The sequence below is a fragment of the Ochotona princeps genome, chromosome 4 (genome assembly GCF_030435755.1).
Source record: "Ochotona princeps isolate mOchPri1 chromosome 4, mOchPri1.hap1, whole genome shotgun sequence".
In the NCBI taxonomy this organism is placed as follows: domain Eukaryota; kingdom Metazoa; phylum Chordata; class Mammalia; order Lagomorpha; family Ochotonidae; genus Ochotona; species Ochotona princeps.
Window position 1 is genome coordinate 53031208 of NC_080835.1, and position 27998 is coordinate 53059205.

General features: G+C 56.3%; 1 protein-coding gene across 1 annotated transcript in view; it reads left to right on the forward strand.

The window, feature by feature from the left end:
- ARHGEF17 (Rho guanine nucleotide exchange factor 17) overlaps window positions 1-27998 on the forward strand; it is a 56025-nt gene that overhangs the window by 25597 nt on the left and 2430 nt on the right. Inside the window, exons 2-20 of the mRNA XM_004589908.2 lie at window positions 11510-11587; window positions 15721-15903; window positions 16374-16490; window positions 16697-16789; window positions 16982-17158; window positions 17454-17504; window positions 17680-17789; window positions 17884-17969; window positions 21797-21915; window positions 22221-22434; window positions 22863-22936; window positions 23457-23656; window positions 23796-24097; window positions 24359-24608; window positions 24830-24916; window positions 25208-25275; window positions 26136-26284; window positions 26992-27166; window positions 27303-27572. Of these exons, the coding sequence (XP_004589965.2) occupies window positions 11510-11587; window positions 15721-15903; window positions 16374-16490; window positions 16697-16789; window positions 16982-17158; window positions 17454-17504; window positions 17680-17789; window positions 17884-17969; window positions 21797-21915; window positions 22221-22434; window positions 22863-22936; window positions 23457-23656; window positions 23796-24097; window positions 24359-24608; window positions 24830-24916; window positions 25208-25275; window positions 26136-26284; window positions 26992-27166; window positions 27303-27572 (2803 nt within the window). The remainder of the gene's footprint in view (window positions 1-11509; window positions 11588-15720; window positions 15904-16373; window positions 16491-16696; window positions 16790-16981; window positions 17159-17453; window positions 17505-17679; window positions 17790-17883; window positions 17970-21796; window positions 21916-22220; window positions 22435-22862; window positions 22937-23456; window positions 23657-23795; window positions 24098-24358; window positions 24609-24829; window positions 24917-25207; window positions 25276-26135; window positions 26285-26991; window positions 27167-27302; window positions 27573-27998) is intronic.

The window sequence follows — 27998 nt, forward strand, 5'->3', positions numbered from 1 at the left end:
GAAGATCCAGCTGTATCTTCTTGAAACTAAAGAACAGGAGTGGTGGGGTGGGGAGTGAGAGCTGTGTGGCAGCAGAGAAGAAAGAAAGGGGAAAAAAAAATCCACATGAAAGTCACTGGAGTTAAATTCAAACCACATGTGCCACTGCCTCTGCCATGCAGTCCTCTGCTGCCACCTGTGGGCGTGTGGTGGAAGTGCAATTTCTGGAGCCCCGTTTTCCTCACTAAAGTCGGGCCTGCTTGGGTCCCTAATATCAGGGAGGAAGGTCAAGCCGTCCTACCCCTGACTTTAATTTCATCACTTGGCAGCAGGGAACCCAGTGGGGAATTTAGAATTTACCTGTACTTCCTCTTCTGCATTTGTTTATGGAGGTGGAAAACGAAATCCAGAACAGGAAGCAAGTTGGCTAAAGTGTCTAATCTGTATTGAGCACCTACCGTCATCATTGCATCTGTGGCTCTTACCATGGCAGGGGGCGGACAGTGAGACTTTCCTGTTTACAACTTCTCCTACCTCCCAACTAGGGCTACTCTAGGTGTGGCTCTGTGACCCTGGTAAAGTCACTCGACCCCTGTGATGTGTAGTGACCCAGGATCCAGTCCCAGCTTTGCCACATCCCAACTTGGTGACCTCAGGGATAGTGCTGCACTTCCCACTATCTGTGCTAACTCATCTGTAAACCCAACAGGAATGCACAAGGCAGACGTTGAGGTGGGGACTGACATCAGCACTCAGTTAAGCATCAGCTGCTGTGAAGTCAGCCCCACCCAACCGCCTGGGAGTGAGAGTTGCTACCTTGTCCTCCTGACAGCTGCTGGTGATAGTTTCTGGAAGGGATGGTGAGTTGGGGGGGTGGTCTCAGCTGGACCCCTCTGAGCCTGCACAGGAATCACACCCTTGATTTTTTTTTTAAACATATTTTTATTGCATTTCATTTTTTTTAATTAATTACATTGCATTATGTGATACATTTTTTATGCACTGGGATTCCCCCTGCCCCTCCCCAAACCCTCCCCCCACGGCAGATTGCTCCACCTTGTTGCATTTCCATAATTCAAATTCATTTGACATTCTTTCATTGGAGGTATTTACCAAGCATAAAGTCCAGCATCTTATTGTCCTGGTAAGTTCAATGGTTTCTTGGTGAGACCATCTCTGGTCTGAAGGTAGAGCCGGCAGAGTATCATCCCAATCAATTAAAAGCCCCAACATAATATTTCCAACCATTTACAACATTGTGACATTACTTGACATGGTATTGATTAACTAATATGTTACTAGGAAAATGCAGGTTCCCAACCACAACCTGTGACTTCTTCATAGACATTTCAATTTTGGTTTATATTCAACTGTGTTCTATACACCTTAAAATGGCTATAGATTGCTATTCAGCTGTCTCATGCCTATTTTAATTTTAGTCTTTAGCTGTTTATAGCATTGAAGCATGTTTTCGCTGAACCTGGCTGTTTTTCAGGTGATCTAACTCTATAATTCTAACAGGATATATGTCAACAGTTTAGGTGAGCATGTTTAGGAGGGGTGTGCAGAGAAATCTTCCATACCCCAGTGAAGAGTAACTAATCTTTGTGTCCCACCCAGTGAGTTATAAGTGCCTCCCCGCTGACCGTTTCCTGTCTGTTTCTAAGCTTTCCTTGTTGTTCTCTGTCTATCTATTCTAGTTTTGTTTGTTTGTTTGTTTGTTTTGAGGGGTTTCTGGAGCGCTCCTGATGGTTATTACGAGAGGCGGTGGGGACCCAAAGTTGGAAGCAGACAAGGACCAGAGGAAGCTCCTCTCCCTAGTTCCGAAGGAAGTTTACTGTTCTTCTGTTTCTGCGGACCGCTCAGGGATCCTGGTTGTTGTTCCAATGACCTTGGATCCTGCAAAGCAGGATTTGGGCTTCTTCTATCCCATGTACACCCTTGATTTATTACTGCTGTAAGCACATGGCCAGCCCTGGCCTGTGGCCCAACTCTGTCATTCATTGCTCCTGCAGCTGTGGCTTCTCTGCCTAGGCTGTGGCACTCAGAGACTTAGTAGAACTGCAGCCGGAGCATGGCTGCACTGCAGGGGCCCCCAGTGTTGGCATTTGGCTTGGGCTGCACTGGGCTGTCTGGGGGTATACATGATCTCTACCGTGGGGAGTGAGCAAGCACAGTGGAGGAGCATGGGATGAGCTCTCTCTGTATGTCACACAGTGTTGATGCTGCCTGGCTCTGTGGCTACAGCGCTCAGAGGTCTGCCCAGTGTCAAGGTGATGGGGGGCCTGGATATCATCTCAAAGGAAAGCATGCTGTAAGACAGCATGGGAGCCTGGGGACTGTAGAAGGCAGCACCAGGGGAGACCCAGGCATGCACACATGTGGTTTGCACCTCCCTGAGCCCTGCCTCCAGGGCCTCCCTCCTACCTGGGCTGTGTCACCTCTTATGGTGCACGCTGGTCTTAACATTGCTCTGCCCTTCCATTTGCTCCTGCTGTAAGAAGGCAGGACCAGCTTGCTTTCTTTTCTTTTACATCTGCATATTTGTTTGAAAGGCCATCTTCTACTGTTTTCCCACATACACTGACTGGGAACTGGATTGGAAGTAGAGCAGTTGGGACCCGAGCCAATGTCCAATGTGCAATGTCGTCATGGCAGGCAGTGGCGCTACTTGCTGTGCCACAGTGCCAGCTTTTCAATCCACATGGGATGACAAATACTGTGGAGCTGAATTGGAGGAGTCTCCTCTGGTACCTCATGGGGTGGAGAGAACAGGGGGCTGCCCCACAGGCCCTGCACAGTGAGAGCACACTGGGAAGCACAGCTGACTTCACTGATGTCAACCCTGAACTTGTGCCTTGGCCACAGAAGCACATGGGTCATCACCTAGTCCTCCGCCACATGGGGTCAGTGCAGGAGGGCATATGCAAATATGCAAAGGAGTCCTGCTGCAGAGACACCCACAGAACCTCCCCTGCCCCGGGCAGGGTTCCCCTACCTGGGAGGTCATGAGGCCCATTCCCAAAGCCAGAGCCTGTTCCCAAGAGGGCCTGTGGCTTGGAGACTTCCCGTCCAGTTCTCTCTATGGCCTGGGAACTCTGCAGGGCCTGAAGCTGCTCCTTCTTTCGCAGAGGGGAGGGCTGGTAGGGAGTAGGATGTGTGCTGGGAAGGCAGGGTGAAGGGTCTCAAGCAGGAACATGTGGGGAGACAGGTACCAGGAGCTAAGGTGTCTTGCCTAAGGTTACACCCTTAGAAAGTGGCATAACCGCTGCTCCCAGTGTGCACCTTAGCAGGAAGCTGGGTCAGAAGTGGAGTAGCCAGGATTCAACCCCAAGCACTGGGGTATGGGATGCAGGCTTGCAAACTCTTTATCTCTAGAAGTTCCTCTTTTGTAACATTCATCAAATTGGAGAACCTGAGGACCCAAGACGCAGCAGCCATTAGATTGGGACTATGCAGACTGAATGCCCGTGAACCTTGGTGGGGTTAGGAGTGTATGCCTGGGCTGTTTCCTAGGGCTGGATTCCCAGGAAGGAGGGTCTTGTCCCAGCATTGCCTGTGCATGGAATTCTGTTGAGCACCAAAGCCTTCCTGGGGCAGGAGGATCTAGTTTTGTCATTGTCTTGGAACAAGTTGTGCTGGGAAAAAGGTAAGGAAGGCAGTGGGGCCCACAGGGAGGCCAGGGGAGGGGAGAGGGGCTCTGCCTTCAGGGGAGGGTTAAAGCTTAGGAGCCTGGGCCCTGAGCCAGCCTGCCAGCCGGGACCCTACCCTTGCCGGCCGGGTGCCCTCTTCAAGCCTGTTTCCTGGATTGCAAAACAGATGGACCTTCCCCCCACCTCCTGCTGACTCTCCCTGCCCCCCATCAGCTGTGCATGCTGAAGAAGCCAATGGTGGCCCTCACAAGCTGTTGAGTCTGCTACTAAAGGCCAAGTAGATGGCTCCTGGGGGTCAGGGTGGGCTGCCCTGGGGCCTGGCTGCTCTCACGGATCTGTGCTGGGTGAGAAGAATGAAGCCAATGCACAGCTGCTTAGCAGCCTTGCCTGGCTCTTTGAACTCCCATCTCCCTAACAAACTAGGATGCCCAGTAGGGGCACAAAACTCTTTTCTTTTTTAAGATGGATTGACTCAGCCTGGCACGATGACTCAATGGCTAAATCCTCACCTCACAAGTACCAGTATCCCATATCGGTACTGGTTCATGTCCTGCTGCTCCACTTCCCATGCTAAATACCTAGGAAAGCAGTGGAGGATGGCCTAAGCGCTTAGGTCCCTGCACCCACTTGGGAGACTCAGAAGAAGCTCCTGGCTTTAGATGGGCTCAGCTCTGTCCATTGCAGCCATATGGGGAGTAAACCAGTGGATGGAAGATCTTTCTCTGTCTCTCCTTCTTTCCATAAATCTGATCTACCTTTCCAATAAAAATACATCTTAAAAAAAGATTGATTGATTTGAAAGGCAGAATTAGAGACAGAAGGAGATCTTCCATCTGCTGGTTCACTCCCTAAATGGCTACAAATCAGCAGCCTGAAACTCCATCTGGATTTCCCATGTAGATGGCCAGGACCCAAGTGCTTGGGCCATCCATTGCTGCTTTCCCAGGAGCATTAACCAGAAGCTGGATTGAAAGTGGAGAATCCCAGACTTGAACTGGCACCCATATGGGATGGCAGCATTGCAGGCAAAGGCTTAACTTGCTGTACCACAATGCCAGTCTCCATACCTATTTTCTTATCTGTAAATCGCCGGCACGGTGCTTAGTAACTAGTAGGTACTGAGTAAGCATTTATTTTGGACTACTTAACAAATGAGTAAAAGAAGAGTTCAGGCAGGTATTGTGGCATTGCAGTGGGTTAGGCCTCCACTTGGGTTGCCTGCCTCCCACATCAGAATGCCAGTCCTAGTCCTGGCACCCCTCCTGCCCCAATCCAGCTTCCTGTTATTGCCTCCTGGGAGGCAGCAAACGACGGCTCAAGCGCTTGGCCTCCTGCCACTCATATGGGAATCTAAGATGGAGTTCCTGGCCCCTGGCATCAACCTGGCCCGGTGTTGGCTCTCGGCAAGCATTTGGGGTGTGAGCCAGTGGATGGAGGACTGCTCCATCAACTCTGCCATCCTTGCAGGTAGATGAAAAGAAGCAAACCCTTCTGTAACCACCGCATTGCTCCTGTCCACGGAACCCTGGATCTTTGCATCGTTCCTGTTGGTCACTGGTCACCCATTCTGTTCATCTACAGATGTTTTTCACTTACCTATTCTTGTTAGCCTTCCATGTGTTCAGTTCCTTTGTCCGTTCGTTTATTCACTCTTGCCAGGCTTATCTGTCTTTGGCCCCTCAATTGGTCTGGCCCCCAAGAGTGCAGGTGCAGGCACAGGTGGGAGCATGTGCATAGCGTGGACTGTGTGTGTGGACTTGGAGGTCAAGCGTGGAGGTCCCCTTGGAGGTGGGGGAGCTGTCCGCACACTGAGGAAGGCAGGGCTTATTCAGTGTTTCCTGGGGCTGGTGGGAGGTCCCGAGGGCTTCCAGCCTGCCTTTCCTGAGTGGGTGGTGCACCTGTGAGACAGGGCACTGTCCCCGCCTCTTGCTTTTCCTGTAAACACCCTTGGTTCCCCTGCCCCTCCCTGCACAGCCTCACCTGCCCCTGTCTGCTGACATCCCCTGAAGGGCCCTGTGCCCCTGCTGTGTGGGGCGATGCCTGGAAGCCCTGACTCAGAGCCTGCACCCTCCTCTTGGTGCCTCCTTTCCTTTCCCTTTGTCCCCCAGCAACCCCGCGGCTGCCATGGCAACAAGCTTGGATCTAATTAGCCACCCTAATAAAGCAGTAGCAGCAAGCAGGCAGGGTATCTCGCACCAAGTCCCACCCATTTCTGGAGCCAGGGCCTCTGAAAATTCAGCTTTCTGGCACTCACACGCTGCTGGATCTCTTTGCCTCGGGATATTCTTCAAACCATGCGTCCTCTGGGAAGCCCTCTTTTTTTTTTTTTTTTTTTCCTTTTTCGTAAAGGCAGGTGTTACAGAGAGGAGAGACTGAAAGAACTTCCATCTGCTGGTTCACTCCCCAGATGGCCGCAACGGGCAGAACTGAGCCTGTCCAAAGCGTGAGCTAGGAACTTCTGGGTCTCCCACATGGGTTCAGGGTCCCAAGGCTTTGAGCCATCCTTAACGGCTTTCCCAGGCCACAAGCTAGATGGGAAGTGGAGCACCCAGGAACAAATGGATACTCATGGCTCCCAGTACTTGTAGGGGGAGAATTAGCCAATTGAGCCACCCCGCTGGGCCCAAGCCCTCCCTTTTTCCTCCCAGGCAGAGGTGGCTTTTCTCTGCTGAGCCTTATGATGGGTGCCTAGCTAGGGTGCAATGGAGAACCAGCTTGCTAAAGCGCCGGGAAAGCAGCTGGGGACAGCCTAAAAGCTTGGGCCCCTGCACCCACATGGGAGATTCAGATGGAGGCCCAGGCTCTTAGCTTACAGCCATTTGGGGAGTGAACCAACTAATGGAGCAGAGAGGTCCCCAGGACACAGGTCAGTTTCCTGACTGCTGGCTCACCCAGCACAGACCTGGGTATGGAGCATCTGTGAGATGCCAGCGTAGCCCCGTTCGCCCATGCTGTGATCACTGCACAGGGCAGTAGCCTCAGCCGCCTCTGCGGTTCTCTGCACCAGTTCTCACGGTTGACTCCTTGGAGATTGTGGGTGGTTCCATTTCCATGCTGGAACATCTTGGGGTCTCCAGTGGGTTTCATGGACTTGCCCCCTGCAGGAGGACAGAAGCAGCATTTCCTGGGGTGGAGAGTGGGTTCACCTGGTTGGGAAAGGGGGCGGGAGATCAGCAGGACGGAGTGGCCTGGTGTACCTCAGGGAGTGCAGTGCTCCCCCTTCGCCTTTCACTTGGGGAAAGCTGGCAAGTGGGGAGTAGGCAGGGCAACGTCAGGGGCCTGCCTCCACGCTGCCTCCCACGAGGGACTTGGGCACTGCCCTGGTGTAGCTTAGAATCTGGGGGAGGTGGTGGCATCCTCTCAGTCATTGCCTAAGTGTGTAGTTTCAAACTGCAGCACTGGGTTAAGGTAGGGAAAAGGTGCGGGTCAGAGGTATTTGCAAGGAAGGCTGGAAAGGTAAAGGCTTCTAGAAGGGAGAGGTGAAGGAGATCAGGGTCCCTGAGGCAGGATAGAGCCCCTTCTGTTTGTAGAAGTTAGAGCACAAGTGGCTGGAGGGGCTGGGCAGATGGGCCTGGCTTGTGTCCTTGCCAAGGGAAGCTCCCCGCTCCACACCCTGCAGGAAACAGGGAGGAACCGGCAGAGGGAGGAGTCAGCTGGGGGCTCCTGAGTGTGGGAGACAGTTTGACACCCACCTCTCACCCCAGGCTGATGAGTAGAGATGGGAAAGGGTTCTGCCATCTCTTGGGGCATCCTGCTTGCACAGCCTGGGCACCTGCTGCTATTGCTGGCATCTGGGTGCTCCAGCCCCTCTCTCCCATAGAGGACTGTTTCAAGGACTGACACAGGCCAAGGTGGGCCCTTTTGGTAACCTATGTCCAACACCCCCAAGTGCTTGGGGTTGCCAGTAGGAGGCCTGAGTGGGCCCGCCCACAGTCGTGTGACCACTGAAGCACTGAGAGAAGCGATGGGTCAGGGTCTTGGGGACTATTGTATGGTGATGTGGACGCACTTGGCCCTATCCCGCGTTGGTTTCCACGCACACGGGGCCTCTTTTGTGCAGGAGTGCGCGTGCCCCCGTGTGGGCCCCCGTGGCCATAGCTGCAGGGTTGATCCTGAGCTCGTGTGCCCGCGCTGGGTACCGGTGGGATGCGCGTGTTGTCGCCGCTGCGGCTCCCTGCCTTTGCGTCCTGGGACTAGGGGAATGGCCAGTGAGCAGACCCCGAGGCGCGGAAGTCGCGGCAGCGGGTGAGAAGCCCCACCGGCCCAGGACGTGCTGGGCGGGGACGCGCCGAGGGCGGAGACCCCCTCCCACCACAGCGGCGCGGCGCGCGCAGGGCTGGCCGGGCGGGCGCACTCCCTGCGCGGAGGAGGCAACAGCGCCACCGCCCGCCGGGCTGCCGCGCTCCGATCCGCGCTGGAGCTGACGCCGCCGTCGCCGTGGCCGAGCCGATCCCGTGGGGGAACCAGGGTAGCAGGGGGCCCTTCCACCCCGTGCCGACAGCCGCCGCCGCCGCGCCGGCCGCATGCTACAGATGGTGAAGACCCTGGCCCAGTTCACCATCGCGCTGGAAGACATGCGCGATCTGGGCCCAGCCGCCGCCTCCGGGGAGTCCGCCGGGGGCGGCGTTGGCGGCGCTGACGCCGAGGAGCCTGGAGAGGCCCAGGTACGGGGAGGGGGCTGGTCAGCTAGGAGCCAGGCCTGGGTCTCAGCCAAACCGGGAAAATGAAGGGAGGCTTGGGCAGGTGGTGGGCCCAAGGCCAGGAACTGGAGTCAGTCACCCCAGCTGTCTGGAGGCGCATACCTGGGGCTCCAACCTGCGAGGGACCCAGGGGGACCAAGAGAAAGTGGCCTGGCTAGTGAAATGGATCAGCATGGAAGCAGGGGCTGTTGCCTAGGGGACTCCCAAAGGTTTCCGGCCTCCCCCCCCCCCCCCCCCCCCGTGCCTGGAGTCGGGTGTGCTGCTCCCTGCAGCTGCACCTGCTGCTCCTCGGCGCCCCGCATTCCTGGTTTGTGCATCCCCATGCAAGGAGACTCCTGGGGCTGGCTGTGCCTCCGTGGGCCTGGCTGGCCCAGAAGGCTTTGTCCTGTGTTCCTCCTCATGTTATGTTGTGCTGTGTGCCTCTGTCACCTCAGGTCTGGCCTCCAGGGCCCCCATCAAGGTGACTTGGCTGCAGTTTTTGTCCCTGTGCCTGTGACCCCTGTCTTCCTGTTGTACACACCAGAGTCTGAATGTGGGGTTGCCATGCCCCAGCCATTACAGGCACGAGTCATTCTCAGGTCTTCCTGCTGTGGGGCCTTTCCCACAGTGAAGGGCTGGAAACAGGAGGCTGCTGAGGGGCGAGTGGGGCTGGGAGAGGCTGGGCCTGCGCAGTCATCCTCCCTGGAACAGGTGGGCCTGCTGTTCTGCTTGACAGCTGCGGCAGCCCCACCCCACCCCCACAGACACCACCCCTGCCCGTGTCTGGGCACGTGCGGAGGGGTGCTGGATGCAGTGGCTGGGAGCTGGCCTTGGCTTGTGCCTTCACCTGACAGATGAGTGGCAGCCCCCTGTGCCTGCAGCAGGGAGGAGGTGGCTGGGGAGGACTGGCCTTGCAGCGTCAGCCCTGCTGCTGCCTGGGCCCTCCCAGGCCCAGCGCCAGCCGGGCAGCCCAGCTGCTCAGGAGGCCTCATTGTGGCTTCCTGTGAGGGGCCAGGACAGCCCAGGGGCATGGGCAGGGGAGGGTACCAAAAGGGGTACCCAAGAGCCAGGCCTGGCTGGGGTTCCCTGTGGGAATGCACATGGAGGCCCTGCTGGGTGCTCCCTGCTGCCTTGTTGTCACAGTGCTGAGGGCCGGGAGTCATTCAGTCCACTGCAGAGAGAGGAAGGAGGAGCTTGCCACGGGGAGCATACTCCAGGAGGGCAGAGCTGGGAGCCCTATGGCCTGGGCTCAGTGTGAGGTGGCTACAGAGACCCTGCTGCTGGCCCCAGTCTTGCCACCACAGGGGACGGTGCCTGTGTTACAGAGATGAGATTGGGAGGCTGCAAGGAGACCGTGTCTGGGAGGTGCTGGGATGTCCCCAGAGCAGATGGAGGCAGGAACGGGCTTCCGGGCCTTTCCTGGGAGTGCCTTCTGGCGCGCTGTGCTCTCCCAGGGTCTCTGGCCTGCGCTGCACCCTGGTTGCACCTCCGCCTGCCCACGGGCAGTCTCTGATCTTGTGAAGGCCTTGGGAGCACTGGGGGCAGATGGGCTGGAGGTACCTAGAGCTCAGGCTTGGCAAAGGTGGGTTTACCACCTCCCCAACCCCTGTCGCTGACCGTGGTAGCCCTCTGCTGAGTGTGCCTATTGTGGGACATGGGGGACAGGTCTGACCCCACGTCCCTGGGTCAGAGAGGTGAGCAGTGGCTGGCTCAGGCAGGCCACGTGGGCCTGGAGCTCTGGTCCACCAGGCAGAAGCATGGGCACAGAAGTGATCAGGCAGCCCCATTGGAAGTTGTCCAGTCCCCAGGGACAGGGAGTAGAGGGATGTCACAAAAGGGACTCCCGTTCCAGTGTTGCCATGTGCCTGGAGTGTCTTTCTAACCAGTGGGGCTGGAGCCTGAGGCAGAGCCCACACAAAGCTCAGAGGTGGGGGGACAGTCCTCCGTCCACATACATACCCAGGGACTGTGCCTTCCCAGGCACTCCAGGGACTTAGGGGCAGTGGTGAGGAGGGAGGGAAGCTGCTGGGTCTCCAGCCATCTGGGAGGACTTCCTGGAAGAGAAGTAAACTGGATGCCCAGGGACCAGGGAGAGGGCAGTGGATACGCTGGGGCCAGGGGGCTGAGCACCGGCAGCATCACCAGCTGAGTACCTGTTCCCCCGGGGTGGGGGTGCAGAGACAGGGCGCCCCTTGGGGACTCCTGAATTCAGATGGTCAGCTCCTCAGGCTGGGGCGACACAGCCTGTGTCTGCTTTGCCCCATCCTTCAAATGGGGAGAACCATAACACCTGCCTCACAGGTGCTGGGAGGGGGGTGTTATGTAACACAGAATGCCTGGTGCTCAGCTGTCATTTTGAATGAGGGAGTTGGGATCTGGCCTTGCCTGACACCGCCCAGCTGTGTGACCTTTGGCACCAAGTCCGTCACCCTGGGTGCAGTGGTTTGTGAGTCAGGGTGACGGGGTCTGCACTCAGGGCCAAGGGAAGGCCAGCCAGGTGAGACATTGCCCATAGCGCCCAAAAAGCAGGGTGTTCAGAATGGGTGGCTACATTGTGCGGTGGCCTGGGGACATCTTCCTGAGCAAATGTAAGAGTTTATGAATTTTTAGAAAAGAGTCCTTTCTGCTGGCGTTGTGGTACAGCAAGTTAAACCACTGCCTGCCGTGCCAGCATCCCATATGGGTGCTAGTTTGTGTCCTGGCTAAACTACTTCTGATCCAGCTCCCTGCTAGTGGCCTGGGAAAGCAGCAGAAGATGACCCAAGGAAGTCCAGGTGGAGTTCCTGGCTCCTGACTGTTGTGGCATCTGAGGAGTGAATCAGGAGATGGTCTTTCTGTCTCTCCCTGTCTCTGTGTTACTCTTTCAATTAAGTAAACTAAATCTTGGGTGGGGGAAGGCAAGACTTTTTTAGATTCAAGGAGATTTTAGATCTGCCCACTGCTGTGTGATCTATGGGGGCGGGGAGATGAGAGGAGGGATGCGTTGGAGATACAGGGGGCAGGCATTCCATCAGGGGGCGCCCCTGAGCAAGGCCCGGCGGAGGAGGTACAGCTGCTTTGGGGGAACAGCTAGCCATGAGCCTTGGAAGTCCAGGGAGAGGATGCAGATGGCTTCTCTGGGCTCCAGGCAACTGCAGGCAGGTGAGGGGGTCTGAGGGAAGGCGAGGCATGGCTCATGCTCTGCCCCTGTCTCCACAGGACATGCGGAAGCACGTGACCATGACCCTGCTGGATACGGAGCAGTCATATGTGGAATCACTGCGCACCTTAATGCAGGTGAGGCCTGGGTCCCTGGGAAGGGCCACTCTGAATCCAGGAGGCTGTCAGACAGGGATAGGTGGGAGGGAGTCCATTCCATGGCCAAGGGCTAGAGTCAGAGAGCTGCAGTCCTGGGAGCCACCTCCTGACTGTGGGGAATCTCCACGCCACACCAGAGGAGGAAGTACCCCTCAGGGCTTAAGCCCACTGCTCACCCCACACTGCCCTTGCACCCCCTCTTGGCAGCCCTGGAGCTGAGCTTAGTCCTCTGCGAGGAATAACTGAGTGGTTGGGGCCTGTGGAATCCTGTAGGAGGCACTGGCTCCTGCTGAGACATGTTTTCTGAACCACAGAATTGGACCGGGAGCAGGCTTGGCACCTTCAGAACTCTGTGTGACCGGCCTGCAATTGAGAGGGTGGTCCCATGTCACACTGTGGGACACGGGAGGTTTTAACTTGGCCCAGCCCAGACTCAGCCAGGGTTTTAAGCAAGGATTCATGCCACCCAAAGCCTGACTGCTGGGAAGGTGGGTGACAGAAGAGGGGTCTGCCGCTGAGATCAGACGAGGGCCAGAAAGCTGGCAACAGGCACTTGGTAGGTCGGCTGGTCAGGCCAGGTGAGGTGGGATGGAATAATGCTCGGGGCCTGGCCTGGGGAAGGTGGAACTCAGGGCAGAGGTCAGGGTGGCAAGTTCAAGTTCAGATACATGATGGGGAAGCCTGGAGCCTGGGTGTACCTGCAGGTCTGGAGCCCTGGGTGGAGCGTACAGGGCAGAGCTGTTGTAGTCCCAGTTGCACATGAACTTGCTCAGACCACCAGGGCAGAATGAAAGCAGAGAGGGAAAGGTAGGGCCCTGGATACCCAGAGCATTGATGCAATCGTTCGTTCATTCATGGCACACATCTGCAGCTAACCCCCAGGCATGCCGCAGCGAGCAGGACTCTGGACAAGGAGGACGGCCCGTCTAGTGGTGAGCTGTTTCCCAGAGCTATGGTCTAGGCAGACGAATCACATGCAGGGATGAGGGACAGTGTGCAGGTGTGCAGCGAGAGCACACTCAGAGCAGGAGAGCAGGCGGCACACAGCTTCAGAGAGGCAGGCCGGGCCATGCCGGATCTGCAGGCATTGTGCTTCAGGAGCTAAGCCGGGTCACAAGAGGCTGGATCCTGACCGGACATCTACCGACACCAGCTCCCTGGCGGAGTCACAGGGGTAGACAGCAGCATGGTGGCTGTGGAGGCCAGGGAGGAGGTTAATTGGCAGGGGGAGTTGAACATTACAGGCTACACAGCCACCTGAAGGAGCTGAATGTGAGTGATGGGCTGGGCTTAAAATGGTTACATTTCCTAGCATGTTGAGACTTTCTTACACCTAGTATATGGTTATATTCTGTGCAAGGAGATACATTGTCTGCCTCTAGGAGATAAAGGAAAAGGGACAAGCACAGAAGAGGAACCTTCCTTGCGGCGAGGAGGGGGTCAGGGGCACCGCCTGAGACCTGAAGGGTGGGCGAGGACTTCCTGGAGAAGAGGGGCTGGCTGCAGGAGGAGGAGGTAGGGCATGGTGTCTGGAGGAAGGTAGCGGTTAAGGGGCTGCCTGGAGTCAAACAGAAGGAGACCATGTGGGACCTGCAGGCTTTGCTGTAGCAGGGACATTGCCCCCTCCCTGCTCCCAGCATGCCCAGCAGTGGCAATCCCAGGGGAGAGGAGAGTCCCCTGTGTGTAGGGTGGAGGCCTTAGGTCCAGCTGGTCTAGGCTTTGAGTCACCTGGCTCCCTGCTGGGCAGTAGGAACCCAGTCACCTCACTGCTCTGAGCCTTCATCGCCACCTGCTACATGTAAATAGTCACCTTTATTTCCCAGTGCTAGGACAAAGGCAGTGCTGCTGCCGCCACCCAGGCCTGCTCACATAGACAGGACGGGCATGGGACTGGGGCCAACCGAATCTATGGGGGTTCCTCTGCCTCGGAATCTCCCAGGCCCTGCCCGAGTCTGCACAGGGGGAAGATGTACAGGAGTTGGAGATGGAGGGGACCCAGTGGAGAGTATTGGGTGGGGATGGGTCAAGCCAGGCAGGAGGTGGCAGCTGGAGCCAAGGAGTGCTGCTCCATGTCACCCCAGAGTGGGCAACAGAGGCCTGAGGTCCGGCCCAGGAGCCTGTCTGGAGTGTGGGGCAGGAGCCCCGGTTCAAAGGTGGCTTCTGCTCTGGATCAAAGGGGCGACCTGAAGCATCCCTGCATCTGTCCCCGACTCCTCAGCTGTCACATGCAGTTCTTACAGTGCCTGCCTCCAGTGTGGGTTACGAGATGTGTCGCATTCTGCTTGAGATTCTGTGCACGTGTAGAGAGCTGTGTTGAATCCCTGTCCTAACCTTGTGAGGTAGCTGCCATGATCCCCTTCTTCTCACAAGGAAATAAAGGCTCAGAGAGGTTAGGAGCCTTGCCCAGGATCATCCATGCAGTGAGGGGCCATCACAGTGTTTCCTGTGGTGGCTGAGCTGGGCGGGCACAGCTCCGAGTGTTCACCATGGCTGATTTATACCCACAAGACCCAGAGCCGCGTCTCCAAGAGGACTAAGCTAATAAAGCCAGAGCCTGGAGGCAGAGCTTGTCAGTAAGACTCTGGGTCCTCCCTCTTGCCCAGCGGCTTGCACTGCCTGAACCACAGCCATGTGCAAGTTGAGGTGGGATTCCCAGGCCCTGTCCCCACTCTCTCCCCTCCATGCTCACTGTCACACACCAATGAGCCCATTCCGTGGGCCAGCAGTTTGAAATACAGAGAAGTTAAACATCAAGTGTGCTGGCTGCAGGAGGTGGGATTTGAACCCAACTCCAAAGCTACTCTACTGCTTAAGTGTCACCTTCATCCCCTGGGCCAGGTGACACTCCCCTTCGTCCCTGCCCCCACCAGGTGCCTCCTAGCACACTGCATAGCCACTCCTTTACTTGTTACGACTTTTTCCTGCCTCCTCTTACCCCTTGCTCAAATGTCCACTTCTTGGGTGCAAGAGTTTCATCTGTTCGCTGAGGTAGCCCAGAGCCTGACAGGCTGGCACACAGCAGCTGCTCAGTGAGCCTTGGTTGAGTGAGTGTGGTGTGGGGTGGCTGTTGACACTTCCCTACCTCTGTGTGCTTGTTGGAAGCTGGAACGGAGTTGCACCTGAGCTCCTGGCCTAGACCAGCCTCTGGCTCTCGCTGCCACTGCCTGCTCTGTCATCCTGGAATTTTCAGGATTCCCAGGCAGGCGAGAGGATTCTGTTGAGCCTGACTTTCTCCAACTTGTTTTACAAAACAAGCCACATTTGCTCAAATGTTTAATATAAATGTTACTGCAGCCTCACATATGCTTTTTCAAGCAACACCATTTCTTTGGCATGTAGTTTTAGCGATGACCAGTAGAGGGAGACTGCCCTGAGAGCGCTCCCTGTTTTGAGCCTGGCTGTTTGCAGTCCCTGAATGTAGATTCGAAGCCATTAGATCCAACAGCATTCAGGCAGTGTGGCTAGAAACCTCCTGTGCCCCTCCCCTCTCTCTTCTATTCTACCTGCCAATCACCACAAGATTCTACACGGAACCAGTCAGACCCACCCATAGTCCTCACATTTGAGCATCTCTGAAATCAGGGTCCATCCTGTAATATTGGGGTGTATCATCTAATTGGCAGCAGGGCTTCTATTTTCCCCTTAAAATTGCTGAAAGGTGATTTTATCCCCCTTATTCCTTTTCTTTGCATGTTTCATCCAACTATATTGTCAGCTGTGTCAGGGTCTTTGTTGCTCACTGCTGCCCCCCAGGTCCTGAGTAGTGCCGGTCACACAGTAGGTTCTTGGTACATATTTGGTGAGTTACTGGGGAGGAGGTCCTCCCCAGGAGCCTCTATGCTTAATGCAAGCTCTGTTTTTGGTGCATCCTGTAGGCCTTTCTCTGAGCCCCACCACCTTGTCTTGTTCCAGGCTCCAGGCTGGGCACCAAGGGTGTGGGGATAGGTCTTCCCCCTGCTCCCAGAACTCAGAGTCGAGAGAGGCAGGTATAGGAAGCAGGACACTGCTCTACAGGCCTGGGCGACTCCCATGTGCTTTCACACAGAGACTTAAGTGGGTTGGACTGGATACCCTTCTCTGGGGAATGTGTGCTGACCCTGTGGGTCCCCCAGGGCTACATGCAGCCACTGAAGCAGCCCGAGAACTCCTTGCTGTGTGACCCATCGCTGGTGGATGAGATCTTTGACCAGATCCCCGAGCTGCTGGAGCACCACGAGCAATTCCTGGAGCAGGTGCGGCACTGCGTGCAGACCTGGCATGCCCAGCAGACGGTGGGAGCCCTGCTTGTCCAGTCGGTAAGTGACCCTTTGCCCCTTGCTGCTCTGGGCCCTCCTGGAAGAGGCTCCATACCACCAAGAACTACCTCACCTGGATTGACTCTGAGCCCAAACTCAACCCCAAAACTTGACAAGACCCGGAAGTTGATTCCAGTTCCTGGGTGGACTTGAACATGGCCTCCGCCTAACTCCAGAGCTGGGCTGGACTTTGGGCCAGACCCTGGTACTGACTTGGCCCTAGTCCTGAGTTTGAGGTGGTACCAGTGCTCAGCTGGGCATTTGAACTGAGCTCAGCCTCTGTCGTACCCAGGCCTAAACAGCTGCCCCAGTCATGACCCTGGACTTGGCCGTATATACCTGACCTCACGCAGACTGTATCATTTCTGGTTGGAGGTGACAAATGTAGACTGGGAATCAACAGAGAGAAACAGGATAAGCTAGCGGGTAAGGGACTCCATTGGGATCCCCATCTGCCTTTTCATCTATAGTTCTCCAAGGATGTCCTGGTCAACATCTATTCTGCCTACATCGACAACTTCCTCAATGCCAAGGATGCTGTGCGAGTGGCCAAGGAGGCCAGACCTGCCTTTCTCAAGTTCCTAGAGGTACATGGCCTAGGGCATGGGTGGCAGTGGCTGCCCCTTGGCCAGCACAGAGGCCCAGCCCAGGTACCATGACCCTGGCCTGAGAAGGGGCTCAGCCTGTTCTTTCTGGCTGAGCTAGAGGGCCTTGCTGGGGGCCTGTTCCCAGACATGCCTTTCCTGGCCTTCCTACCTCGCTCAGATGCCCATCCACCTGCTTCTGGTTTCAGCAAAGCATGCGCGAAAACAAGGAAAAGCAGGCTCTGTCTGACCTCATGATCAAGCCAGTGCAGCGAATCCCACGCTATGAGCTTCTGGTGAAGGTGGGCGTGGAGCTGAGGAGTTGGGGGAAGAGTAAGCTGGGCCCAGAGCCATGGGGTGGGCTGTAGGGTACCTCAAGCCCTCCATCTGGTGGAACCTGGTGTGAGGATCCGCAGGTGGGAGGGCAAGTCCTTGCTCCAGCAGCTGGCCCAGGGCAGCTCAACTGGTGCGTCTGGCCCCCATTCCCATCCCAGGACCTCCTGAAGCACACACCCGAAGACCACCCAGACCACCCGCTCCTGCTGGATGCTCAGCGGAACATCAAGCAGGTGGCTGAGCGCATCAACAAGGGCGTACGGAGCGCTGAGGAGGCGGAGCGGCATGCCCGTGTGCTACAGGAGATTGAGGCGCACATCGAGGGCATGGAGGATGTGCGTGCCAGACAGCCCCACCCCGCCTCTGTGTCTGCTCAGACCCTCTGTCTGCATCTGTGGTCACCTGGAGTCGTGTCCGTGTCCGTGCCTGCGCTGGGGTCTGTGGTGTGCCTGCCTCCATGTCTCCTGGCCTCTCCCAGCTGCATCCTTTCCCCAACCTGTCTGTGACACATGCTGGCTGGGGTGGAAGGTGGGGTGTGTGTGTGTGTGTGTGTATGTATAGACCCTGGGGTTTGAAGGTGGATGGAGTAATACGTAGCCTTCAGGATACCCCGGCTCTCCTGCCCCACAGCTCCAGGCCCCTCTGCGGCGGTTCCTGAGGCAGGAGATGGTCATCGAAGTGGTAAGCAGTGCCCCGCCATCAGCACACCTGTGCCCACCTCCCTACTCACATCTGCTGCCTGGGTCAGCCGGCTTTTCCACCCCAGCTGGGAAAGACCCCCACCCCTCCTAGAGCCCCTCTGGGAACTTGGTGAACTGTGTGCACCCCAGCCTGAGTCCCACCTTGGCCCCCACAGAAGGCAATCGGTGGCAAGAAGGACCGGTCCCTCTTCCTTTTCACCGACCTCATCGTCTGCACCACGCTAAAGCGCAAGTCGGGCTCTCTGCGGCGCAGCTCCATGAGCCTGTGAGTGGCTGAGCAGGGCTAGGCTGGCATGGGCAGCCCTGGGTCCCTCTCCTCAGCTCCCTAGCTAGAGTGCTCCCCTGTTGGCTCCCCTCAGGTACACAGCAGCCAGCGTCATCGACACGGCCAGCAAGTATAAGATGCTGTGGAAGCTGCCGCTGGAAGATACAGACATCATCAAAGGTGGGTGGGTGGGGCTGCCTGGGATATTGGGGTCTTTCTGAGGAACCCTGCCATGAGCGTTTGTGTTGCAGACTGCCTGCCTGTCTCCTTACTCTGTTGCTTTGTGTCCCTCTTTGCCAGGCAGCCCAAGGGGGCTGACATAGAGGTCCCAAATGGCACCCAAGGAGTGTCTGTGCTGACCCACTTCTGACTGGGCTGGTGGGGTAGGGGTGCAGGGCACAGAGAGTGGCTGTTAAATAGCCAGTGACCCATTTGTCCAGCCAGCTGCTGATGCGCTGCCCCACCTCAGCAGGTGTGTGCATAGGGGACACCACCTGCTCGAAGGAGGGCCGACAGAGGATACTTGCAGAGATAGTGAGACCGCTGGGAGCTCCTGCCACAGCTACTTCTCCTCTTCCCACCCTGAGTGCCCCCTTGCCCTGCCTCCTTGAAACTCCAGGAGTGGAACCACACTCGGTCCCCAGGAAGAGGGGCACTGGTGGTCACTGTGTATGCCCATCCTAGCCCTTCTCATGGGAGGAGAGGCCAGCTTAGTGACTGCTTCAGGTCAGGTGCCCTGCTGTGGGCCTGTCAGCTGCTCAGACCTGAACAGGGCAGGGTTGCATGGAAGAGAGCACGGCTGTCTCTGCAGTCTCTCCTACCAGGAGTCTGGAACTGTCTGGGCTGCTGTGGCAAACACTGGACATTGAGTCATGTCTTAGCAGAAACATGTTGCTCACACTTCCAGAGTCAGCAGCTCTGGTGTCTGCTGAGCGGCCTCCCTGGGTGTGTACTCACTTTGCCCAAAGGCACCAGTGATCTCTCTCTCAGGTCTTTCTCTTTTTTTTTTTTAAGATTTTATTTATATTGGGGGCCTGGCGGCGTGGCCTAGCAGCTAAAGTCCTCGCCTTGAAAGCCCCAGGATCCCATATGGGCGCCAGTTCTAATCCCGGCAGCTCCACTTCCCATCCAGCTCCCTGCTTGTGGCCTGGGAAAGCAGTCGAGGACGGCCCAATGCACTGGGACACTGCACCCGCATGGGAGACCTGGAAGAGGTTCCTGGTTCCCGGCTTCGGATCGGCGCGCATCGGCCCGTTGCGGCTCACTTGGGGAGTGAATCATCGGACGGAAGATCTTCCTCTCTGTCTCTCCTCCTCTCTGTATATCTGGCTGTAATAAAATGAATAAATCTTTAAAAAAAAAGATTTTATTCATATTGGAAAGTCAGATATACAGAGAGGAAGAGAGACAGAGGAAGATTTTCTGTCCACTGACTCACTCCCCAAGTGGCCACAACAGCCATAATTGAACTGATCCAAAGCCAGGAGCTTCTACTGAGTCTCCCACATGGTTGCAGGGTAGTAAGGCTTTGGACTGTCCTCAGTTGCTTTCCCAGGCTACAAGCAGGGAGCTGGATGGGAAGTGGGGCTGCCAGGATATGACCCATGGGATCCATATGGGATCCCAGAGTGTGCAAGGCGAGGGCTTTAACCACTAGGCGACCACACAGGGCCCAGGCCTCTTTGTTTTCTTTTTTTTTTTTCATTTTTTATTATATTTTTGACAATCTTTACATAGTTAATTAGGGTAAAAATTAGTCAAGGGCTATAGGAAAGTGGGTAAAACTATTATTTCCATATTGTTTCCTTCATGTATCTGAGGTAAAGGGGGATATTGAGGGAGAAGCCCCACCCAGTTTCCCACCCACTCCAGGCCCCGGAATGTGGGGCATGTTCTGAGATACTTGCTCAAGTGGTTTTGATAGTTCACCAGTTATGAATCGCTGCCAGTCTCGCCACTCCAAGCACGATGAGGTCATTGAAGAATCCACTGATTGACATAGTCCATCATAGAGTCTCCGTTTGCCAACATATGGCTGAGGTGGTTGATTGACTTGTTCTGTCCTCTGTCTTTTCTTGGTTAGGGTTCTGAGTCTGGCAGTTCGATTGGGGAGATCCCCAAAGAAACTTTGTCTGAGGTGTTCCCAGACCAGATTCTTGTATGTACTAGCAAGTACAGGGCCCAGTACAGTCCATCGCCCCGATCTGCTGGTGGTTGCAATTGCTGGGTTGGTTCTGTTTTCAGCCCCGACTTCCACTGGAACCAATGGGTGTTGCAGTCCAGCCCTCACATAAACCAGTGGGAGCTGCAGCCTAGTTGGAGCGAGCCACAATAACCCCCAACACACCCGCCTCCTACCCTAATTTGCCAGTATGTATAGCAGACTGGTCCAGTCTGTCCCACATCCCAATTGGCTCTCGTACATGGGTCGATGGGTATTGAACCAGGCCTGTTTCGTTATTATGCATTTGTAAAAGATGTATTACTTGAGGCCCGACGCGATAGCGTCGTGGTTTAAAGTCCTCGCCCTGCACGCACCAGGATCCCATATGGGTGCCGGTTCTAATCCCGGCAGCCCCACTTCCCATCCAGCTCCCTGCTTGTGGCCTGGGAAAGCAGTCGAGGACAGCCCAAGGCCTTGGGACCCTGCACCCGCGTGGGAGACACGGAAGAGCTACTGGCTCCTGGCTTTGGATTGGCTCAGCTCCAGCCATTGGGGCCACTCGGGGAGTGAACCATCAGATGGAAGATCTTCCTCTCTGTCTCTCCTCTCTGTATATCCGCCTTTCCAATAAAAATAAATAAATCTTAAAAAAAAATTAGTACTTGAAAGGCAGTTACTGAGAGAGAAAGAAAGAGATTTTACATCTGTTGATTCACTTCCCCAAATGGCTACAAGAAGCCTGGACTAGGTCAAGCTGAAGCCAGGAGCCTGAAGTTCCATCGGGTGCTCCCACATGGGTGCAGGGGCCTAGGCAGCGCTACCGTCTTCTGTGCTTTTGTAGCAGCACTAGCAGGAGACTGGATTGGAAGTGGAACAGCCAGAACTTGAATCAGAGCTCATACAGGATCTCCCCTCTGCCCCATTAAGCCTCTTTTTAAGGGCGCTAATTCCATCCATGAGAGCTCCACTCTCACCGTCTTCGTCAGATAGCGGGGGACATAGACCTTCAGGTCACAGCAGAAGAGCCTTCCAGCTTGGCTGGTCTGGAACGCTTCAGTGCTGTCCACTCAGCCCACCCCACGCTTTCCCTGGAAGCAGTACCTCAGCCTCCTGTTCCAACCTGCTTCCATTTCAAGGTCATAGCTTTGTGCCCCTTGGCCCTGCAGAGTCCCTGGCTACAGGGCTAGTGCAGACACTGCTTGCCATTCTGCTGCGGTCAGGGCCTCATCCAGATTTTTCTTCCTCACCATCCCACAGCCTGCAGCCCAAATGGCTACATACACTCATCACAGGGAAACAAAAACAAGTGGTGACATTGAAGGGGGAAAAAACACAAGAGTGAGCAGCTTCCTCTCCCCTGATTTCAAGACCTGTATGTGCCTGGCCGGGCCATCACCTGGCACATGCATCCCAAGCTGGGTGATGCTGGATACAGGGGATGCTGTGCTATCCCCTGGGGCTGGCCGCTGGGCAGTGGGCACACACCAGAGTAGGACCAGAGGAATCTAGGGCAGCTGCACATGGGCCATGCCCTCGTGGGACAACGAGTCCCTTGGTCAGCAGATTTCACTGCCTAAGGCTCTGCCTGCCTGGCCGCCCCCACCCCCACCCCGGAAAACTGCGCCCAGGCCTGCAGAGCCATCTGCCACTCTGTCCTTGTGCTCTCTGGGGAGTGCCCCAAGGACTGAAGTCTGTGTCTTGTGGCTCTCTTAGGTCTGGTGGCTTGTGCCTGAGAGCTGGGGATTTATAAGCCCTTGGTTTGCCAGGCCATGGCTGTGAGCCGTGTCTGTGTATCCAAGCCTTACCTTGTCTGCATGGCCATCCATTCCTCTGTCCCCTGCAGGGGCCTCCCAGGCCACCAATCGGGAGAACATCCAGAAGGCCATCAGCCGCCTGGACGAGGACCTCAACACCCTGGGTCAGATGAGCAAGCTATCCGAGAGCCTCGGCTTCCCCCACCAGGTCGGTCCCTCTGCCTGTGGCCAGAGCAGGACAGTGGAACAGGCCTGGGCCCTGAGGGAGGAGACATCTCTGGAAAGGGAAATGACAGCCTCATCCCCCCCTTGGGTTCAGGTCTGAGGGTGGAGACACAGCTTCACCCCCATCTCAGGGGGCGGGTGTCCTATCCCTTGGTCCTCAAGAGCAGAGTAGCATCCATTTTCTGTTTGTGATAAGGGGAGGGTTCCCACCTTGTTCCCAAGTGCAGGTGAGGGTGCGCAGATTGACTTGGGCTTGAGAGCTGGACCCTCTCCCTACCCCACTGCCAGGGCCTGGATGATGCGCTGCGTGATCTGTCAGCGGCCATGCACCGGGACCTGTCGGAGAAGCAGGCGCTATGCTACACGCTGTCATTCCCACCTACCAAGCTGGAGCTGTGTGCCACGCGGCCCGAGGGCACTGACTCCTTCATCTTTGAGTTCCCCCACCCCGATGCCCGCCTGGGCTTTGAGCAAGCCTTTGACGAGGCCAAGAGGAAGCTGGGTAAGCCAGGGCCTCCGGGATATGGGCACACCCTGGAGCTGACTTTGGCTTTAGGTGGCCAGAAATTTTAGAATGGCACAGGCTGCTGCTCAGGCAGCTGGTGGGGAAGGTGGCCTGAAACCTCTGCAGAGGGACAGTGTGCTGAGGGGTCAAGGTGGCCAAGACCTCCCCGTGCTGAGCAGACCTGGGTTGGAGAAAGCTATCAATCAGGATCTCTGCAGCCAACACCCTCATGGTGAGGCTGAGAGAACTGAGGCCAGGCACAAGTGAGGTGTAACCTACAGCCAGCTCACCCCAGCATGGCTGAGATCAGATCTCTCTTCAGACAGATACTGTGGGCCTTGAGAGGGAGAAGAATGGGCAAAGGCCAGGGCTGGGGTGGGGTCGAGGCTAAGCAGGGTCTGTCTGTGTGTCTCTCTGCACGACAGCATCCAGTAAAAGCCGGCTAGACCCTGAGTTCCTGAAGGCCATCCCCATCATGAAAACCCGCAGTGGCATGCAGGTGTGTGTGTGTACACGTGTGTGTGTATATCTGTGGGTCACCTGGCTGGGCATGTTCAAAGCCAGCACATGTTTGTGAATTGTTCTGTGTATTGTGTTGCATTCATACCTTGACTTTGAACATGCTGCTCATTCTGGATATGCATGGGGTGGTGGCATACCTGTCACCTGTGAAGGGATGTGTTACTTGTCACTCTATCAGTGCATGTGAGGGAAGGCTATACAATGGGGGTAGGTATGGTTAATTGAAATGCTTATGTGACGCGTGTACATATGGATACCTGGGGTTGTACTCAGGGTATGTGTCTGCATGTATGCAGGTGTAGGGAATGCCTGTATCACGTAGGCATAAATGCTGTGCTATATAATGTACATGTGTGTAGAGAGGGGAGTGTAAGTTTCTAGGCACTCCTGCATAGGCTTGCCTCCCTCCCATCTGCTAGGGTTGCACAGTAGGATTGCTCAGGAACTGGTGGCTGCTCCTCCAGTTACTTTTTGTCGTGCCTTGGTCTTTCCCACAGTTCTCTTGTGCAGCTCCCACCCTCAGCAGCTGTCTGGAGCCCACACCTGAGGTGTGGGTGTGCAACAGTGATGGTTACGTGGGCCAGGTGTGCTTGCTGAGCCTGCGTGCTGAACCAGACGTAGAGGCCTGCATCGCTGTCTGCTCAGCCCGCATCCTCTGCATCGGGGCGGTGCCTGGCCCACAGCACTGCAGCCACGGGTGAGGACCAGGCAGTCTTGGCCAGTGGGTGGGCCTAGGATGCAGCTATGGGTGGGGCAGGCCTGTGGGCCAGACTGGCAGGCCTGGCCGTGGGTGGGACACCCACCAGCCACCCTTGCCTCTTGCCTTCGGTTTATAGGGAACTGCCCACCTCCCTGAGGGGTGGCCTTGATCCAGCACCGGAGCCTGCTGGGCCAGACCTGGATGTGGAGACCACCGAGGAAGAAGCGGTGACTTCGCTGGCAGAGCCAGGGCCCCAGCCCTGCTTGCACATCTCCATCGCGGGCTCTGGGCTGGAAATGGCACCAGACCCCGCAGAGGAAGATCCCCGTCCAGAGTTGGTGCCCTTCGACAGCGACTCAGATGATGAGTCCTCGCCCAGTCCCTCAGGAACCCTGCAGAGCCAGGCCAGCCGTTCTACCATCTCCTCCAGCTTTGGCAGTGAGTGGGGCTGGTGAGGTGGGCAGGGGCCAGGACAGCCAAGGCTGGAGGGCAGTGGACCTGTAGGTGGAATCCAGGAGGCCCTCGGGTTCTGGTGTGCCCGGGGCTTTCGGGGAAGGGCCCTAATGGGGCCAGTGACAGGGTTACAAAACCAGAGCTGCCACAGAGGCTCCTAAGGAAGGATGAGGCTCCCAGGTGAACACAGCCAGGAGGGATGCAGTGGACCCAGGCCATGGAGACAGCTTCCTGCGTCTCCTGCAGATGAGGAGACCCCCAGCTCCAAGGAGGCCACGGCAGAGACAACCAGCTCCGAGGAGGAGCCAGAACCTGGCTTCCTGCCACTGTCTGGCTCCTTCGGGTCCGGCCGTCCTTGTGGGGCAAGCCCGATGGACGGAAGAGCCCTCCGCCGCTCCAGCCGCAGCTCCTTCACTCGTGGCAGCCTGGAGGACCTGTTGACTGTCGACCCTGAAGCCTACCAGAGCTCCGTGTGGCTGGGCACTGAGGATGGCTGGTAGGGGCGCAGAGCCTGGAGCTCCCTGCTCTGAAAAGTGCGGTGTGTCCAGAACGGGAGGGTTTGGGGTCCTGCCAACCAGGGAGGGGTGCCTGCAGGCCTGGGAGTTCCCCCAGGGAGGCTGTGGGCTCTTGGTGTCTCAAGCAGGAGCAGCAGAGGGGTGATTCCTGGGAGCTGTGTGCCTCGAGCACCTGGCCCAGGTGTGCACCCCTGACCCACAGTGTCCACGTGTACCAGTCCTCTGACAGCATCCGCGACCGCAGGAACAGCCTGAAGCTCCAGCATGCAGCCGCCGTGACCTGCATCCTGTAAGCCCAGCGTGACCCCTGACATGCAGCCCCTCCATGGCAGCAGCTCTCATAGGCCTGTTCTGTTCCCGTGGGCTCTCTGCAGGGTCCTCCCTACTCATGTGCTTCTCACCTCCTGCATGAGCTTGAGCGAGTCGCTCCCCCCCTCCAGACCACAGGTTCCTCTCAGCTGGAGCACGGGTTGGGTCAAGAGGAGCCACAGCCCTCCTCACCATGGTCCCCCCTCACCCCAGCTGACTCCTGTGGCCTCAGAAAATCCATCCTTGACTCCTCCCTCTTGTCCTTGCCCAGGTATCTCGATAACCAGGTGTTTGTATCCCTAGCCAATGGGGAGCTCGTGGTCTACCAAAGGGAAGCAGGTGGGTGCCACTGTTCCCCACCCTTGTCCATGCTAGTGCCAGCCTTCTGCTGGTGTTGTAGTTCTCTGAGGGGCCAGGCTGGGGCTGGAGGCTGCCACTGCAGAAGAGATTTTGGAAGATTTTCTGCCTGTCCTTGAGCTCAGTGTCTTCAACTACAGTTAGGGAGCTTAACCCCTCTTTTATTTATTTCTCTCCCTCTCTTTCTTTCTTTTTTTTTTTTTTCTTATTTTTTTTTATTACAAAGTCAGATATACTGAGAGGAGGAGAGATAGAGAGGAAGTGGAGCTGCCGGGATTAGAACCAGCGGCCATGTGGGATCAAGGCGAGGACCTTAGCCACTAGGCCACGCTGCCGAGCCCTCTCCCTCTCTTTCAATTCTTTCTTCTTTCTTTCTTTATAATCCTTTCTTTCTTTCTTTCTTTCCTTCTTTCTTTCTTTATTTATTTCTTTCTTTATAATCCTTTCTTTCTTGCTTTCTTGCTTTCTTTCCTTTTCCCTAAGGTTTACTTATTTATTTGAAAGTCAGATGCTGGGAAAGAGGGATTCATTTGTTCACTTCCCAGATGGCTGCAGCAGCCAGGGCTGGGCCAGCCAAGACTGAAGCTAGGAGCCAGAAGCTTCATCTGGGTCTCCCATGTAGGTGCAGGGGTCCAAGGACATGGGTCATGTTCTGCTGCTTTCCTAGGCAGTCTAGTAGGGAGCTGAGTCAAAAGTGGAACAGTCAGGTTTCAAACTGGTGCCCATGTGGGATCAGGTAGCTGCTTAACCCACCATGACACAGTGCCAGCCCCATCCTCTCAGTTCAAGGGACAGTGAGTCAGTCCTGCCCTGAATTTCTTGTTGCTTTTATCCTGTTGCAGGTCGCTTTTGGGACTCCCAGAATTTCAAATCTGTGACCCTGGGCCCTCAGGGGAGCCCCATCACCAAGATGGTGGCCGTGGGCGGGCGACTGTGGTGTGGCTGTCAGAACCGAGTCATTGTCCTGAACCCCGACACACTGCACATGGAGGTATCCTGGGATAGGGGGCTTGGAATTGCTGACTTGGGCCCATGTAAGAGGGAGACACAGCCCTGGGGCAGGGGCTGGAGCTGGGTGATGCTGTGTTCTGTCATTTCCTCCCTAGTTGGTGAGTATGGTGTAAGAGGGCAGGGGGGCACCCTTCCAGGGCCTCACTCAACCTCCTGCCCTACCTGGTCTTTGGGTGTTGATGTCAGTATCCCTTAACTTTCAACTCTGGCCTTGGTGCTGTCTTCAATGTTGTAATGCATTAGAGGTTGCCAGCCTGGCTAGTGTCCAGGGGACACCAGGGTGCCTTGATGGCCCTGTCATGTATTCTGTCATGCTGGGGCTGGGGGCCAGAGGCTGGGGTTCAGGCCTGACACTGTGCTCTTGGCCAGGTTTGCTTCTCCTTCTTGGCTTCACCTTCCCCTGCCCCATCTGCCAGGGAGAGACCAACAACTGGTCTTCAGGCTCTGAAGTTCTGTCATCTTTCAGTCCCTCAAATCCATTTTCCCTTCTAAGGATTAAGTGGGAGATGCTGGGAAAACTAAGGTCCCAGGCCAAGTTTGTTGGTGGTTGGTTTGGCTTACCTGGGGTGTGGCTATAAGGAGTGGGGGACAGGCCCTGGTGAGGCTCAAAGTTGAGAAGTATGGACGCAGGGGGCAGGCCTGCCCATGGCCGACCTGCTCTCTCCTCGCCTGCCCTCCCTCCCACAGCACACATTTCACATAGGGCAGGATTCAAGCCGCAGTGTGGCATGCATGGTGGACTCCAGCCTGGGGGTCTGGGTGACCTTGAAAGGGAGTGCCCACGTGTGCCTCTACCACGCGGATACCTTTGAGCAGCTGGCGGAAGTGGATGTCACCCCTCCTGTGCACAGGATGTTAGCAGGTACTGGCCTCAAAACCACCACCACCACCACCCTTCGCCCTGGGTCGTTCTGGGCCTCTTCCTTGAGGAGGCTGGGCTCGGGCCAGGGTTTGGTTCCCTCTCAGCTCTGGTCCATTCCCCACTGCCCCCCCCCCAGGCTCTGACGCCATCATCCGGCAACACAAGGCTGCATGCCTGCGGATCACGGCGCTGCTGGTATGCGAAGAGCTGCTGTGGGTGGGCACAAGTGCTGGCGTTGTACTCACCATGCCTGCCTCACCTGGCACCGTCAGCTGCCCACGGGCAACTCTAAGCCCTGCTGGCCTGGGCCAGGGGCACACGGGCCACGTCCGCTTCTTAGCCGCAGTCCAGCTGCCCGACGGGTTCAACCTGCTGTGCCCGACCCCACCGCCTCCCCCGGACACAGGTGGGCCTGCACACTGTGCTCCCCACTGCCCTGTAGGAAGAGCTTTCCTAAGAGGGAGGGGGATTGTGATACAGAGCTGGGAGCAACGTACAGTACAGAAAATAGTCTGTGGAAGCCCCAAAAGGAATTCCCCTGGGAGAGTGTGTAGCTCTGTAAGATTCTGTGCAGGGAGGTGTCGTGAGTGATGGGGAGTGACCCATATGCTAAAAAGTAAAATGGGCCCTGACTGATTCTGTGTGAAGCCTAACAGGACCAGTGTGTAGGACTGGATGTGAGGTCACAGAATGATGTGCAAAACAGGAAGTAGAGATGGCACCCAAAAGCACAGGCACAACACAACATGAGATGTGGCACAGGAAGTGGACTGTGAGAAGGAGGGAGAGACCAACAGGAAGTGGTCTTCATCAGGAGACAGGACGGCCTCAG